Consider the following 15,390-nt stretch of genomic DNA (forward strand, 5'->3'; position numbering starts at 1 on the left):
AAAGTCCTTGGAGCAGTGGCTAGCCCGAATGGGAGAGCCACAAACTGGTAATGTTTGTCCAGAAAGGCGAACCTTAGGAACTGATGATGATCTTTGTGGATAGGAATATGTAGATACGCATCCTTTAGATCCACGGTAGTCATAAATTGACCCTCCGGGATTGTAGGTAAAATCGTTCGAATAGTTTCCATTTTCAACGATGGCACTCTGAGAAATTTGTTTAGAATCTTTAAATCCAGAATTGGTCTGAAAGTTCCCTCTTTTTTGGGAACTACAAACAGATTTGAGTAAAACCCCATTCCTTGTTCCACAGTTGGAACTGGGTGTATCACTCCCATTTTTAACAGGTCTTCTACACAATATAAGAATGCCTGTCTCTTTATTTGGTTTGAAGATAAGTGAGACATGTGGAACCTTCCCTTTGGGGGTAGTTCCTTGAATTCCAGAAGATAACCCTGAGAAACTATTTCTAGTGCCCAGGGATCCTGAACATCTCTTGCCCAAGCCTGAGCGAAGAGAGAGAGTCTGCCCCCTACTAGATCCGGTCCCGGATCGGGGGCTACTCCTTCATGCTGTTTTGGTAGCAGCAGCAGGCTTCTTGGCCTGCTTACCCTTGTTCCAGCCTTGCATCGGTTTCCAAGCTGGTTTGGTTTGCGAAGCATTACCCTCTTGTCTAGAGGCTGCAGAGTTGGAGGCCGGTCCGTTCCTGAAATTGCGAAAGGAACAAAAATTAGATGTATTCTTGGCCTTGAAAGGCCTATCTTGTGGGAGGGCGTGGCCCTTACCCCCAGTGATGTCTGAGATAATCTCTTTCAATTCTGGCCCAAAAAGGGTTTTACCCTTGAAAGGGATATTAAGTAATTTTGTCTTGAAAGATACATCCGCTGACCAAGACTTTAGCCAGAGCGCTCTGCGCGCCACAATTGCAAACCCTAAATTTTTCGCCGCTAATCTAGCTAACTGCAAAGCGGCATCTAAAATAAAGGAATTAGCTAACTTAAGTGCGTGAATTCTGTCCATAACCTCCTCATACGGAGTCTCTCTACTGAGCGACTTTTCTAGTTCCTCGAACCAGAACCACGCTGCTGTAGTGACAGGAATAATGCACGAAATAGGTTGCAGGAGGTAACCTTGCTGTACAAAAATCTTTTTAAGCAAACCCTCCAATTTTTTATCCATAGGATCTTTGAAAGCACAATTATCCTTGATAGGAATAGTAGTGCGCTTAGCTAGTGTAGAAACTGCCCCTCGACCTTAGGGACTGTCTGCCATAAGTCCTTTCTGGGGTCGACCATAGGAAATAATTTCTTAAATATAAGAGGGGGGACAAAAGGTATGCCGGGCTTCTCCCACTCCTTATTCACTATGTCCGCCACCCGCTTGGGTATAGGAAAAGTGTCGGGGTGCACCGGAACCTCTAGGAACTTGTCCATCTTGCACAATTTTTCTGGAATGACCAGGTTGTCACAATCATCCAGAGTAGATAGCACCTCCTTAAGCAGTGCGCGGAGATGCTCTAATTTAAATTTAAATGTCACAACATCAGGTTCTGCCTGTTGAGAAATTCTACCTGAATCAGAAATTTCCCCATCTGACAAAACCTCCCTCATGGCCACTTCAGATTGGTGTGAGGGTATGACAGAGCAATTATCATCAGCGCCCTCCTGCTCTATAGTGTTTAAAACAGAGCAATCGCGCTTTCTCTGAAATGCAGGCATTTTGGATAAAATATTTGCTATGGAGTTATCCATTACTGCCGTCAATTGTTGCATAGTAACAAGCATTGGCGCGCTAGAATTACTAGGGGTCTCCTGCGTGGGCAAAACTGGTGTAGACACAGAAGGAGATAATGTAGAACTATGTCTACTCCCTTCATCTGATGAATCATCTTGGGCAACTTTACTATCTGTGGCAGTACTGTCCTTACTTTGTTTGGACGCTATGGCACAATTATCACACAATTTTGAAGGGGGAGACACATTGGCTTCCATACATACAGAACATAGTTTATCTGAAGGCATAGACATGTTAAACAGGCTTAAACTTGTCAATAAAGTACAAAAAACCGTTTTAAAACAAAACCGTTACTGTCTCTTTAAATTTTAAACAGGGCACACTTTTTTACTGAATATGTGAAAAACTATGAAGGAATTGTTCAATTTTAACCAAATTTTCATCACAGTGTCTTAAAGCATTCAAAGCATTGCACCCCAAATTTCAGACCTTTAACCCTTAAAATGACGAAACCGGAGCCGTTTATAGTTTTAACCCCTCTACAGTCCCAGCTACAGCCTTTGCTGCGACTTTACCAAACCCAGGGGGGTATACGATACCAAATGAAGCCTTCTAGGGACCTTTTCAACTACTTCCAGACCCATACACATGCAGCTGCATGTCCTGCTCTCAAAAGTAACTGTGCAGTAATGGCGCGAAAATGAGGCTCTGCCTACTACATAGAAGGCCCTTCCTGACTGGGAAGGTGTCTAAACCAGTGCCTGACGTAAAAAAACGTTCCCCAAAGTTATAAAGTGTGAATTTCAACATCAAGCTGTATAAAATGCCCAAATAAAGCAATCGATCTAGCCCATAAAAGTGTCTACCAGTTTTATAGCCCATATTAAGCCCTTTATTCTGTTTGAGACTAAGAAAATGGCTTACCGGTCCCATGAGGGGAAAATGACAGCCTTCCAGCATTACACAGTCTTGTTAGAAATATGGCTAGTCATACCTTAAGCAGAAAAGTCTGCCAACTGTTCCACCAACTGAAGTTATCTCATCTCAACAGTCCTATGTGGGAACAGAAAACGATTTTAGTTACTGCTGCTAAAATCATACTCCTCTCACAAACAGAACTCTTCATCCTTTTCTGTTTCAGAGTAAATAGTACATACCAGCACTATTTGAAAATAACAAACTCTTGATAGTAGAATAAAAAACTACAACTAAACACCACATACTCTTCACCATCTCCGTGGAGATGCTGCTTGAGATGCTGCAAAGAGAATGACTGGGGTGGGCGGAGCCTAGGAGGGACTATATGGACAACTTTTGCTGTGCTCTTTGCCATTTCCTGTTGGGGAAGAGAATATTCCCACAAGTTATGGATGACGCCGTGGACCGGACACACCAATGTTGGAGAAATAGAGCATTTTTTTTAAATGTCCTGTTAAATTAAAATCATTTACAGGTTAAAGAGAATAAAATATGTTTTAACAAGAAATATCCTTAAAACCTATCATATTGTTGGGAAGGGATTATTGAAATGATGAACTGCATTTTTTTTTGCAAAAACTGTATGGTACAGTAATGTTTTATTAAAAAAAGATGGTTTTAATGTTTACTGTGAAATGATATAGCTTTATATCTGATCTGCATATTAATTCCATTGATATTTGCTTTTGTGTAAAACCAAATCCCACTTTTTTTGTACCAAAACATTCACATGTAGAGAAAACACAACCCCATACTTGATTGTGCCACAAATTCATCTTTACCTGAATCATCATCAGTGGTTGTTATCTGAGATGTTATTGGTTGTATCTTGGTGGTATAGGAAGGGCCAGATCCTGAATTAGTAGAATTGGGTCTTGCTGGGAAAGTAACAATACTTGTGAAGCTGGTTTGGCTGCTGACACTGCTAGTAACATAGGTTCCAGGTGTAATGGTATTGCTACAGTTATTTGAGATGCTTGTTGTATTGCTGCAAGAAACAAAATATGCAAATACATTGGTGCCATAGTGTGTGTTATAGATCATGTTCTCTATTAAGATTTAACAGATTATATCACAAGATTTAAAATACATTTTTGTGAAAATTTGGTATAAAGTGTTTGGTAAAATACACCTAAGATGAATGCACTGTCGGAATCACAATACATTGTAATGCTCTAGCTAGTTTATAATTATTTCAAACATATTTAAAAAAAAATAAAAAATTATATACATCTTTTTGACAGGTGGTAAACTAACCAGAGCATAAGCTGTATAATACATTTACCAAATAGATTACATTTTTTAAAGCCATTATAGTAAAAAAAAAAAAAAAGTTATAATTTATTAGAGCATTTAATTTTAAGACTAGCAACCGTTTAATACTATACATATTAGAAGTAGCACTCAGGACCAACAGAGCACTGCTGGTCATGAGTGGAAAGCGCCCCTAAGTCATGTGACTAGTGCTGCTGAATGGATTAGCAGCAGTTTCCACTCGAGACCAGAACAGAACCCTGAGCAGTATTTCTACTATGTGTTTAACCCCTTTGCAGAAGTAGAGCATGTAATTTTTCAACTATTATGGCCCTTTAAACTTTCATGATTCAGATAATACATGCAAATTTTAAGAGACTTTTCAGTTTATTTTTATTATGCGAAAGACTCTGTTGAAAAGCTATCTGATGGCTACACACATATGCTTCTTGTCACTGGCACAACATGTTTAGCTAGGTTCCAGTAGTGCAATGCTGCTCTGGAACAGACTTAGACTATGGGGATTGATCACAATTCTTTATATAAGCAAAATTCATTATTGATGTCTGCAGATTTTATAGATAAATCATTTGATAACCTCTTCTTAAAGGGAGAGTGTACTCAAATAGTTTCTCCCCTTTAATGTGTTTCCAATTATGCATTTTACCTACTGGAGTGCATTGTATTGTTTATTAATAGCTCCTTCACTTTTATTTTCTTATTTGAAATTGCTGACTTTTGCCTATTGTATCCCTACCCATACTAAAGATTCTGAATTCAAAGTGATAGTAAATTCTCGCGTTTTTGAAATTCTAGGATTTACTAGTGCAACAAATAAAGGGGACTTTCAGTCATGAATTATAAAATACTTCATGCTGAAAGTTCCTTTATTTTTTTGCAGTGTTCCCTGCACTATTTATCACTGAGATGATTTTAGCCAATAGCGTGCTAGCTATCTGGCATAATGCCTGCTGGCCCGCACAGCTATTGGCTAAAATCACCTCAGTGAATAATAGTGTTCTGGGCCTGGGGTGCTCAGCACGGCGAACGCCACAGACAAATAAAGGAACTTTCAGCATGAAGTATTTTATACTTCATGACTGAAAGTCCCCTTTATTTGTTGTACTAGTAAATACTAGCGTTTCACAAACCCTAGAATTTAATATCACTTTAAGTTCTGGTTAGAAAAACATGTAAACAAGAAGGTTTAGATAAAATAATGCTTCCAGTGTGGGGCTGTGACTGAGAGGTACTAAAATGTTCATGTTCCATTGTTCTCTCTAAGGGCTGATAATCTAAAGGCCTATGGGCTGGCAGGATTATTTAAGAATGTTCACCAGTACTTCTATTTCCATGGTAGAATTATTCAAAGCCACTTTTTACCCTGAAAACAGGGTGTCTCACTAAGGGGCGTATATTGCATTTTCATATGGGAAGGAGGAACATACATTACAAAAGTGCCCAATGAAAATCGTAATTGGAAAGTAGTTTGAAATTGGAAAGTAGTTTGAAATTGTATATTCTACCTGAATCATGAAAGAAAAACATTTGGTTTCATGTCCCTATAAGTATCAGAATTTAGGCTTGTAATCAGAAAAAACAGGACTGGTTGATGTTAGTTATAGGACCATTTTTCACCAAAACAATAAAGTAGTGACGACAAACAATGAAAATGGTTGATTGTGACCGTGTCAATATGATATAGACATTATCTGCATCCATTGACATGATGATAATTGTCAAATTACAGATTGTGATGGGCCCAACAGTTATAAAAAAGCAATAGGGAAATAACACAAATATCTAACAGCATCTTATGACCTTTTAATGTTTAAAAAAGCAACTAGCACATGCACATATAGTAGTATTTATTTATTATATATACTAATATGGCCCAAAAATAAAGATTGAATCTGTAAACTTACCAGTACCAACTGGTGTTGTAAATTCTTACATCAGATGGGCAGATTCCCTGTTCAGAGCAACAGCAAAATTCTGAAATGAAGACATACAGTGTTATTTGTGTCTGATCTTAGTTTCTAAAGACATGTAGTGTTATATGTGCCTGATCTTAGTTTCTAAAGACATGCATTATTAATTGTGTCCGATCTTAGTTTCTAAAGACATGCAGTTATTTATGCCTGATCTTAGTTTCTAAAGACATGTGGTGTTATTTGTATCTGATCTTAGCTTCTAAAGACATGTAGTGTTATTTGTGTCTGATCTTAGTTTCTAAAGACATGTGGTGTTATTTGTGTCTGATCTTAGTTTCTAAAGACATGTAGTGTTATATGTGCCTGATCTTAGTTTCTAAAGACATGCATTATTATTTGTGTCCGATCTTAGTTTCTAAAGACATGCAGTTATTTATGCCTGATCTTAGTTTCTAAAGACATGCAGTCATTTGAGTCTGATCTTAGCTTCTAAAGACATGCAGTCATTTGTGTCTGATCTTAGCTTCTAAAGACATGTAGTGTTATTTGTGTCTGATCTTAGTTTCTAAAGACATGCAGTCATTTGTGACTGATCTTAGCTTCTAAAGACATGTAGTGTTATTAGTGTCTGATCTTAGTTTCTAAAGACATGCAGTCATTTGTGTCTGATCTTAGCTTCTAAATACATGTAGTTTTTATTTGTGTCAGATCTTAGTTTCTAAAGACATGCATTATTATTTGTGTCCGATCTTAGTTTCTAAAGACATGCAGTTATTTGTGCCTGATCTTAGTTTCTAAAGACATGTGGTGTTATTTGTGTCTGATCTTAGCTTCTAAAGACATGCAGTCATTTGTGTCTGATCTTAGCTTCTAAAGACATGTAGTGTTATTTGTGTCTGATCTTAGTTTCTAAAGACATGCATTATTATTTGTGTCTGATCTTAGCTTCTAAAGACATGTAGTGTTATTTGTGTCTGATCTTAGTTTCTAAAGACATGCAGTCATTTGTGTCTGATCTTAGCTTCTAAAGACATGTAGTGTTATTTGTGTCTGATCTTAGTTTCTAAAGACATGCAGTCATTTGTGTCTGATCTTAGCTTCTAAAGATATGTAGTGTTATTTGTGTCTGATCTTAGTTTCTAAAGACATGCATTATTATTTGTGTCCGATCTTAGTTTCTAAAGACATGCAGTTATTTGTGCCTGATCTTAGCTTCTAAAGACATACAGTGTTATTTGTGTCTGATCTTAGTTTCTAAAGACATGTAGTGTTATTTGTGTCTGATCTTAGTTTCTAAAGACATGTGGTGTTATTTGTGTCTGATATTAGCTTCTAAAGACATGTAGTGTTATTTGTGTCTGATCTTAGTTTCTAAAGACATGTAGTGTTATTTGTGTCTGATCTTAGTTTCTAAAGACATGCATTATTTTTTATGTCTGATCTTAGCTTCTAAAGACATGTGGTGTTATTTGTGTCTGATCTTAGCTTCTAAATACATGTAGTGTTATTTGTGTCTGATCTTAGTTTCTAAAGACATGCATTATTTTTTATGTCTGATCTTAGCTTCTAAAGACATGTGGTGTTATTTGTGTCTAATCTTAGCTTCTAAAGACATGCAGTCATTTGTGTCTGATCTTAGCTTCTAAAGACATGTAGTGTTATTTGTGTCTGATCTTAGTTTCTAAAGACATGCATTATTATTTGTGTCTGATCTTAGCTTCTAAAGACATGCATTATTATTTGTGTCTGATCTTAGCTTCTAAAGACATACAGTGTTATTTGTGTCTGATCTTAGTTTCTAAAGACATGTAGTGTTATTTGTGTCTGATCTTAGTTTCTAAAGACATGCATTATTATTTGTGTCTGATCTTAGCTTCTAAAGACATACAGTGTTATTTGTGTCTGATCTTAGTTTCTAAAGACATGCATTGTTATTTGTGTCTGATCTTAGTTTCTAAAGATATGCATTATTATTTGTGCCTGATCTTAGTCTCTAAAGACATACAGTGTTATTTGTGTCTGATCTTAGTCTCTAAAGACATAGTGTTATTTGTGCAATATACTCCACACGCGATTGCAAGGGCACTATAAAGGCAGACTCCTCTGATATATTAATTCACAAGATACTTGACATATCAGTATCAGTTTAGTATTTCCTCATGAGGAGTGATGCTAGCATTTTAATTCAAAACATTATGAACAATTGGGATTAGAGTTCCCTAGAAAGAAATGCTTTTATAGCACTCTTTGCCCAGACTGATTGTAGAGGCAAAGACATTATTTAAAATTAAACCTTATTTGAACACTTAAAAGATGGGTGAACACAAACAAATTAAAAAATCCCTACCCAGAGTAAATGGGATGTGAGAGTAACAGTGAGACCTGATGATTGCTTGTCTGGCCTTTATTGCATAAATGTGATATCAGTACTCACTGGTTATCAGAAAAGGATCTCCACATATGGGGTGGCAAATGGAAAGTGGGCCATATAATAAGTTTCAATTTCTTAATCCTCTAAGGTGTTTGGAATTGTGTCATACACTTTCCAGTTTTATGTGCATATAAAGTGTGATCAACAGTGCTTGCTAATTCTCAGGCAATACCTAAAGTAATTGTTAATGCTCATGAACTGGGTATGTTCGGATTATGTATCTGTTCAGGTGGATAGGATTTTTTTTTTTTTTTTTATATTTCTTTATTGGAAGTTATTGAACAAACACAGAAAGAAAATCATATCATACTGTATATCAGTACAAAAGGGTGGATACATAACATAAAACACAGTAACCAAAAATATCTGGGATAACATCAGATCAAATCCATTCGGGTCAAGGTTATTAGTCCCACCTTTCAAAAGCAAAGTCCATATGGACGGTTATTATCCATAACATTGGTCAGAAGAGCTCAGACTAGAGGACAATCCCCTCCATCATGAGCATTACCAGCAAAGACATTTACGTTTTAATAGTAATATAGCATAAAATATAACTTGCTTATATTTTACTAATCATCTCATATTGTTCATCATATGGAAATATTCTATCACTGAATCTATTGTTTTATATGAAAATTCCTAAATTACCGATAATATGAAATTCAACCAAGAAACATATTTTGGTTACTTATTCATAATCTTTCACCACTGTAATTTATTCAATAGGACCTTATTATCTTAAAACAAAACATAGAAAATAATAAAAAGAGAAAAAGAAATGACATGCCACAACCAAGGCATGAGAAAAGAAAAGGAGAGAGAAAAAAAAAAAAAGGGACAGAAATTCACTCTCTCTCGCCCCCGCCCGCGTTTCCCCACCCGACCCAGCTCTGCCTCGTCCGTACTCTGCATTCCATATTGATCAAACCTAGACTCTATCATCTAAGAGTTGTTTATTAACAATAGTTAGCTACATAGACACTGACCCCCGAAGGGGGGAAATCAGTTGTAATTGTATTTCCTTCGGAAAACTGGCAATTACGTTCCACCATTTTAATATAAAACGATTGACTTGTGTTTGAGTTTATTGATGTGTCCATTTGCTCCATAATCAGTAAATTTTTCAGTTTTTGAATAAATTCTGTTAAGGTTGGGGCTTTACTAGATTTCCAATATTTTAATATGAGTAATCTACCGACCATTATGACCAGGTGGATAGGATTTAGTTTAAAAATAATGACTAAATTGTTACAGTTGAATGTGTTTGTTTGTATCGTGACAGTTGTTACTGACTGCAATAAATACTTGGCAGTGTTTCAACTAGTTATCGGTATACTTCATTTATTGGTGGGTTACATTTGTTATGCTTTGCTCTTTAAAGTATTTATATATGAATTGGCACGTTATGAGTCCTTATACTGTGGGACAGTGCCCTATCCGAGCAGTTGATACACTTAAATAAAATAAATTGTCAGCTGTTTTGTTGTTACTAGTTGTCAGTGTGCTTCATTTATTGGTGAATTATACTTGTTGCGTTGTTACCCTTTGACGTATTTGTGTGTGAATTGGCAAGTTGTGAATCCTTATACTGAGGGATAGCGCTCTATCTGAGCAGTTGGTACACTTGAGTAAATTTGTCAGCTATTTTATCGTTGCACTTATCAATGACTGCTGTAAATAATAAACAGTATTGCCACTGACTGTTAGTGTACTTCTCTTATTGTTTGGTTATACTGTTATAACGCTCTATCATCTTATATATAAACTGGCAAATTCTTATATTGCAAAATGTCGCTCTGTCTGAGCAACTGATATCTAGTTGATCATATGTTATTACAAGCGTACTTTTATCAACTTTATTGTATATAATTGCGCTTCCCCATTCACTTATCTGACATTATAGGTTAGTTTGTGTATACTTGAAGTATCGTAGGTAATGTTTTTAACTGTATTAATATGATTAGGGCTGCAACAACTAATCAGTAAGTTTAATCATAAAAATAGTTGTCAACAAATCTCATTATCAATTAGGTGGTCAGCGATTAGTTGGTCAGTTGCACAGCACCAGCTGCTTTAATCTGATGATCTACTGCAACTAAGATTGTGCAAAAAAAATTGAATTTATTTATTTTTTTAATCTTTTTTCTATCCGATTAATTGGACAATAATCATCCGATTAATCGGATAGAAAATAAATAAATAAATAAAAATGTTTGCACAATACCATGTGCAGGAGTTCATTGGATTGAAGCAGCTGGTGCTGTGCAATTAACCAACTAATCACTGACCACCTAATTGATAATGAGATTCTTTGACAACTATTTTTATGATCAATCTTACCGATTAGTTGTTGCAGCGCTAAATATTATGATACAGCACTTTATAATCGTTTTACGTAAAAAAGGTATCAGCTCCCTGCAAGCTCCCTAATTAACCCCTTCACTGCTGGGCATAATACACGTGTGGTGCACAGCGGCATTTAGCGGCCTTCTTATTACCAAAAAACAACGCCAAAGCCATATATGTCTTCTATTTCTAAAGAAAGGGGATCCCAGAGAAGCATTTACAACCATTTGTGCCATAATTGCACAAGCTGTTTGTAAATAATTTCAGTGAGAAACCTAAAATTGTGAAAAATGTTAAGTTTTTTTTAATTTGATCACATTTGGCGGTGAAATGGTGGCATGAAATATACCAAGATGGGCCTAGATCAATACTTGGGGACTAGACCCCTTTTCTTGTCAAGCACCTTCCACCATATATCTTTGAGCGCTTATAACTTTTTTATAATTTTTTTATTCAATATTTTTTTATAAGATAGTGTTTATATGAGTGTAACTGTACTTTTAAATGTATTAAGTTGTGTTGTATTCAACATTTTTAAACACACTAGCATTTATGCAAGTTCTTCAGCCGCACTAATCCGAAAAGAGCAAATTGCGGTTGAGCTTAAGTAAACACATTTACTTTCAACTTGTAATACGTGCGCTATTTCCGGCGTGCAAAAAGCTGCAAAAATGATAACGTTTGTGCACAAAAGTTAGCCTACCACTTGTAATATAGCCTTAAGACAGAAATAACACAGAAAACAAGAAATAAAAATGTGAAGTTACTCACCAGCTTTTATATGTGGTGTGAAGTTTAGAATATTGTGAACCATCTCAGTTATTTTAACAAGCACATTAGTACAATTTTTTCCTCTCATCATGATAATGCAGTCGACCAAGCTTGAAAAAAAAAAAGAAAAATCAGTGTCAGTTAAAGGGACATAAAACACTAAATAAATGCTAGATATATTTATGCATTCAAAGAAAAACAAATACCTTAGAATAAAATGAACATGTATTTTTTACAATTATAATTATTATTTAAATATTACAGAAATGGTGGTGGGGGGGGGGTGTGTTCGACCACCGACTAAGATGGCTGCTTTCTAGAACTGGCTGAAGAAAGGGGTGGATAAAACCGCTGTTTACTACCCACTAAACCCACAAACCAAACTTTTTTCAAGTGATCCAGTGCAGATTACTATTAAAGGCACAGATTTGGGCAACTATTGTAAGAGATCTCAGCCCAGGAGACCTGATGTGATGAGGTACGCAGCGGAGGCCTGAAAGTGGCCTGGAACCTCATTCACTCCTCCACATATTGTTTAGGCATATTCGCCAGCTATATATGCTGAAGAAAGAAACCCAAGCCACCTTGTTAATATTCTAAGGCTACTCTATGAATATATATTACCCTTTCTACCATGGAGGATGTCTTACAGGCGATGCAAACCCTTTTTACGGAGTTCGAATCGGCAATGATCAGCATGATCCTACAGACTACTAAGCCAGAGAAGATGCAGTATGCAGATTGCATGAAATCATCCCTAGGGGACCTGATACACACAACGCCACAGAGGCGAGCTGAAAGATGTGCAGAATTAATGTGTGCTGACCTGACCTCGTGGGATGCGGCCGACCCAGAGGAGAGAAGTACAACACACTTATATTATAAGGATGCCGTTCAACCTAACACTTTAACGGTTCACCCAATAAGCCATCACAAAATAAGGGAGCCGGGAGTTAAGGGTCCTTACTACCCGACCTTAAAGTATAACTTGCCGGTTCCACCGGGCGTCATGTGGGAGATCACTCTATGTTTGCCTGGAACTGGGATCCATAGTGAAGCGGCGGCACAATCAGAACACTACCTTCAGACGGTGGAGATCGTGTAACCAATCTCATCGCAACCCCACAGTACCCCGTGGAAGCAAGTCTTCAAAAGTACTGGAGTGGGATATCTCAATTCTCCATTAAAAGGAACTACATCTCTCTGGTAAAAGGGATCTCATTCATATATATATATATATGTATATTTATATATACTGTAACCTTGTTTGTAAGCATGCTCACAGTATCCCATATTAGTACCCTGTTATACTCACTACCACTATGCTCCTGAAGCCTTAGCAAATCTATATATAGAGAGGTGATGAACCTTTATAAAGCTTTTATGAGATATTTCATAAATACCAGATTTTTATACTGAGAGGTAGTAGAGGTTTGTAGCCATATAAGTGTAATAATTTCATTATAACCTCACAATACTCCTTGGGAGAAGGTTTTCTAGAGCATCGGAGTGAGATAGGTTACTCATTAGCTCACAAAATAGTTTTCACCACCAGTTAATACGGTATTTAACTTGAGACTTTCTAATATTACGCAACCGGTCACTAAAATTATTCAGGTTAGCAATGAGGCTTGCAATCCGTAATACCCGGTTAGAAATAGGACATCTGATTTCAGTTATTTTGCCTAATGATAGCAAGATTAATTTTCTCACCTATTACATGTTCAGAGGAGTTGTTTTCACATATGTATATACTCTTGTCCCTATTTATGTTAGGGCCTAAGTTTATGTTTCAATTACTTCACAGGGTGTCGGAGATAACGATTCACAATATATGCTATACGTACCGACAACACCAAGGTCTGTGAATTTACACTTTTATCTACTTTTTACAAATAAAGGCTATGTTTTATAGTTAAAGACCATAGTGTTTGAACTGTTCATTGTCACAAGTCGGAGCAATTACTCACAGAGAATCAAAGTATCTGCATATTTTGAGAGATTGTTACGTATAAAGTATATATTTGAAGATTATTACTGCCTAAAAAGACTGTTTATTGTAGATTAATGGATGCTCATCAAGCTGCTGAGGTTCCTTGTCGTAAAGACGAGATCATTTTCAAAATGTCACCGAGCTCTTTAAGGCCTAGATTTAGAGTTCGGCGGTAGCCGTGAAAACCAGCGTTAGAGGCTCCTAACGCTGGTTTTGGCCGCCCGCTGGTATTTGGAGTCAGTGATTAAAGGGTCTAACGCTCACTTTTCAGCCGCAACTTTTCCATACCGCAGATCCCCTTACGTCAATTGCGTATCCTATCTTTTCAATGGGATCTTTCTAACGCCGGTATTTAGAGTCGTTTCTGAAGTGAGCGTTAGAGCTCTAACGACAAAACTCCAGCCGCCGGAAAATAGCAGTAGTTAAGAGCTTTCTGGGCTAACGCCGGTTTATAAAGCTCTTAACTACTGTGCTCTAAAGTACACTAACACCCATAAACTACCTATGTACCCCTAAACCGAGCTCCCCCCACATCGCCGCCACTCGATTAAAATTTTTTAACCCCTAATCTGCCGACCGCCACCTACGTTATACTTATGTACCCCTAATCTGCTGCCCCTAACCCCGCCGAGCCCTGTATTACATTTATTAACCCCTAACCTGCCCCCCACAACGTCGCCGCCAGCTACTTACAATAATTAACCCCTAATCTTCCGACCGCAAAGCGCCGCCACCTACGTTATCCTTATGTACCCCTAATCTGCTGCCCCTAACACCGCCGACCCCTATATTATATTTATTAACCCCTAATCTGCCCCCCTCAACGTCGCCGACACCTGCCTACACTTATTAACCCCTAATCTGCCGAGAGGACCTGAGCGCTACTATAATAAATGTATTAACCCCTAATCCGCCTCACTAACCCTATCATAAATAGTATTAACCCCTAATCTGCCCTCCCTAACATCGTCGACACCTAACTTCAATTATTAACCCCTAATCTGACGACCGGAGCTCACCGCTACTATAATAAATGGATTAACCCCTAAAGCTAAGTCTAACCCTAACACTAACACCCCCCTAAGTTAAATATAATTTAAATCTAAAGAAATTAATTCACTCTTATTAAATAAATGATTCCTATTTAAAGCTAAATACTTACCTGTAAAATACATCCTAATATAGCTACAATATAAATTATAATTATATTATAGCTATTTTAGGATTAATATTTATTTTACAGGCAACTTGGTAATTATTTTAACCAGGTACAATAGCTATTTAATAGTTACCTAGTTAAAATAATAACAAATTTACCTGTAAAATAAATCCTAACCTAAGATATAATTAAACCTAACACTACCCTATCAATAAGAAAAATATTACAACAATTTTAAACTAATTACACCTACTCTAAGCCCCCTAATAAAATAACAAAGCCCCCCAAAATAAAAAATTCCCTACCCTATTCTAAATTAAAAAAGTTAAAAGCTCTTTTACCTTACCAGCCCTGAACAGGGCATGCCCCAAGAATTTCAGCTCTTTTGCCTGTAAAAAAAAACATACAATACCCCCCCCCAACATTACAACCCACCACCCACATACCCCTAATCTAACCCAAACCCCCCTTAAATAAACCTAACACTAAGCCCCTGAAGATCTTCCTACCTTGTCTTCACCATCCAGGTTCACCGATCCGTCCTGAAGAGCTCCTCCGATGTCCTGATCCAAGCCCAAGCGGGGGGCTGAAGAGGTCCATGATCCGGTCAAAGTCTTCATCCAAGCGGGGCAGAAGAGGATCTTCCATCCGATTGAAGTCTTCATCCAGGCGGCATCTTCTATGGTCTTCCATCTGGAGCGAAGCGGCAGGATCCTGAAGACCTCCAGCGCGGAACATCCATCCGGCCCGACGACTGAACGACGAATGACTGTTCCTTTAAGGGATG

The 15,390-nt window shown here is 37.2% G+C and overlaps 1 protein-coding gene across 8 annotated transcripts in view; it reads right to left on the bottom strand.

Annotated features, from left to right (window-relative positions):
- The window catches only part of ADGRG2 (adhesion G protein-coupled receptor G2), a 308,878-nt gene that overhangs the window by 55,282 nt on the left and 238,206 nt on the right, over window positions 1-15,390 (bottom strand). For all 8 annotated transcript variants that reach the window (XM_053706390.1, XM_053706388.1, XM_053706386.1 and 5 more), the window contains 3 exons: window positions 11,452-11,561; window positions 5,892-5,961; window positions 3,495-3,700 (listed from right to left, as the gene is read on the bottom strand). In XM_053706390.1, coding sequence (XP_053562365.1) covers window positions 3,495-3,700; window positions 5,892-5,961; window positions 11,452-11,561 — 386 coding nt within the window. The remainder of the gene's footprint in view (window positions 1-3,494; window positions 3,701-5,891; window positions 5,962-11,451; window positions 11,562-15,390) is intronic.

This window comes from Bombina bombina, chromosome 3 (genome assembly GCF_027579735.1).
Source record: "Bombina bombina isolate aBomBom1 chromosome 3, aBomBom1.pri, whole genome shotgun sequence".
Classification (NCBI taxonomy): domain Eukaryota; kingdom Metazoa; phylum Chordata; class Amphibia; order Anura; family Bombinatoridae; genus Bombina; species Bombina bombina.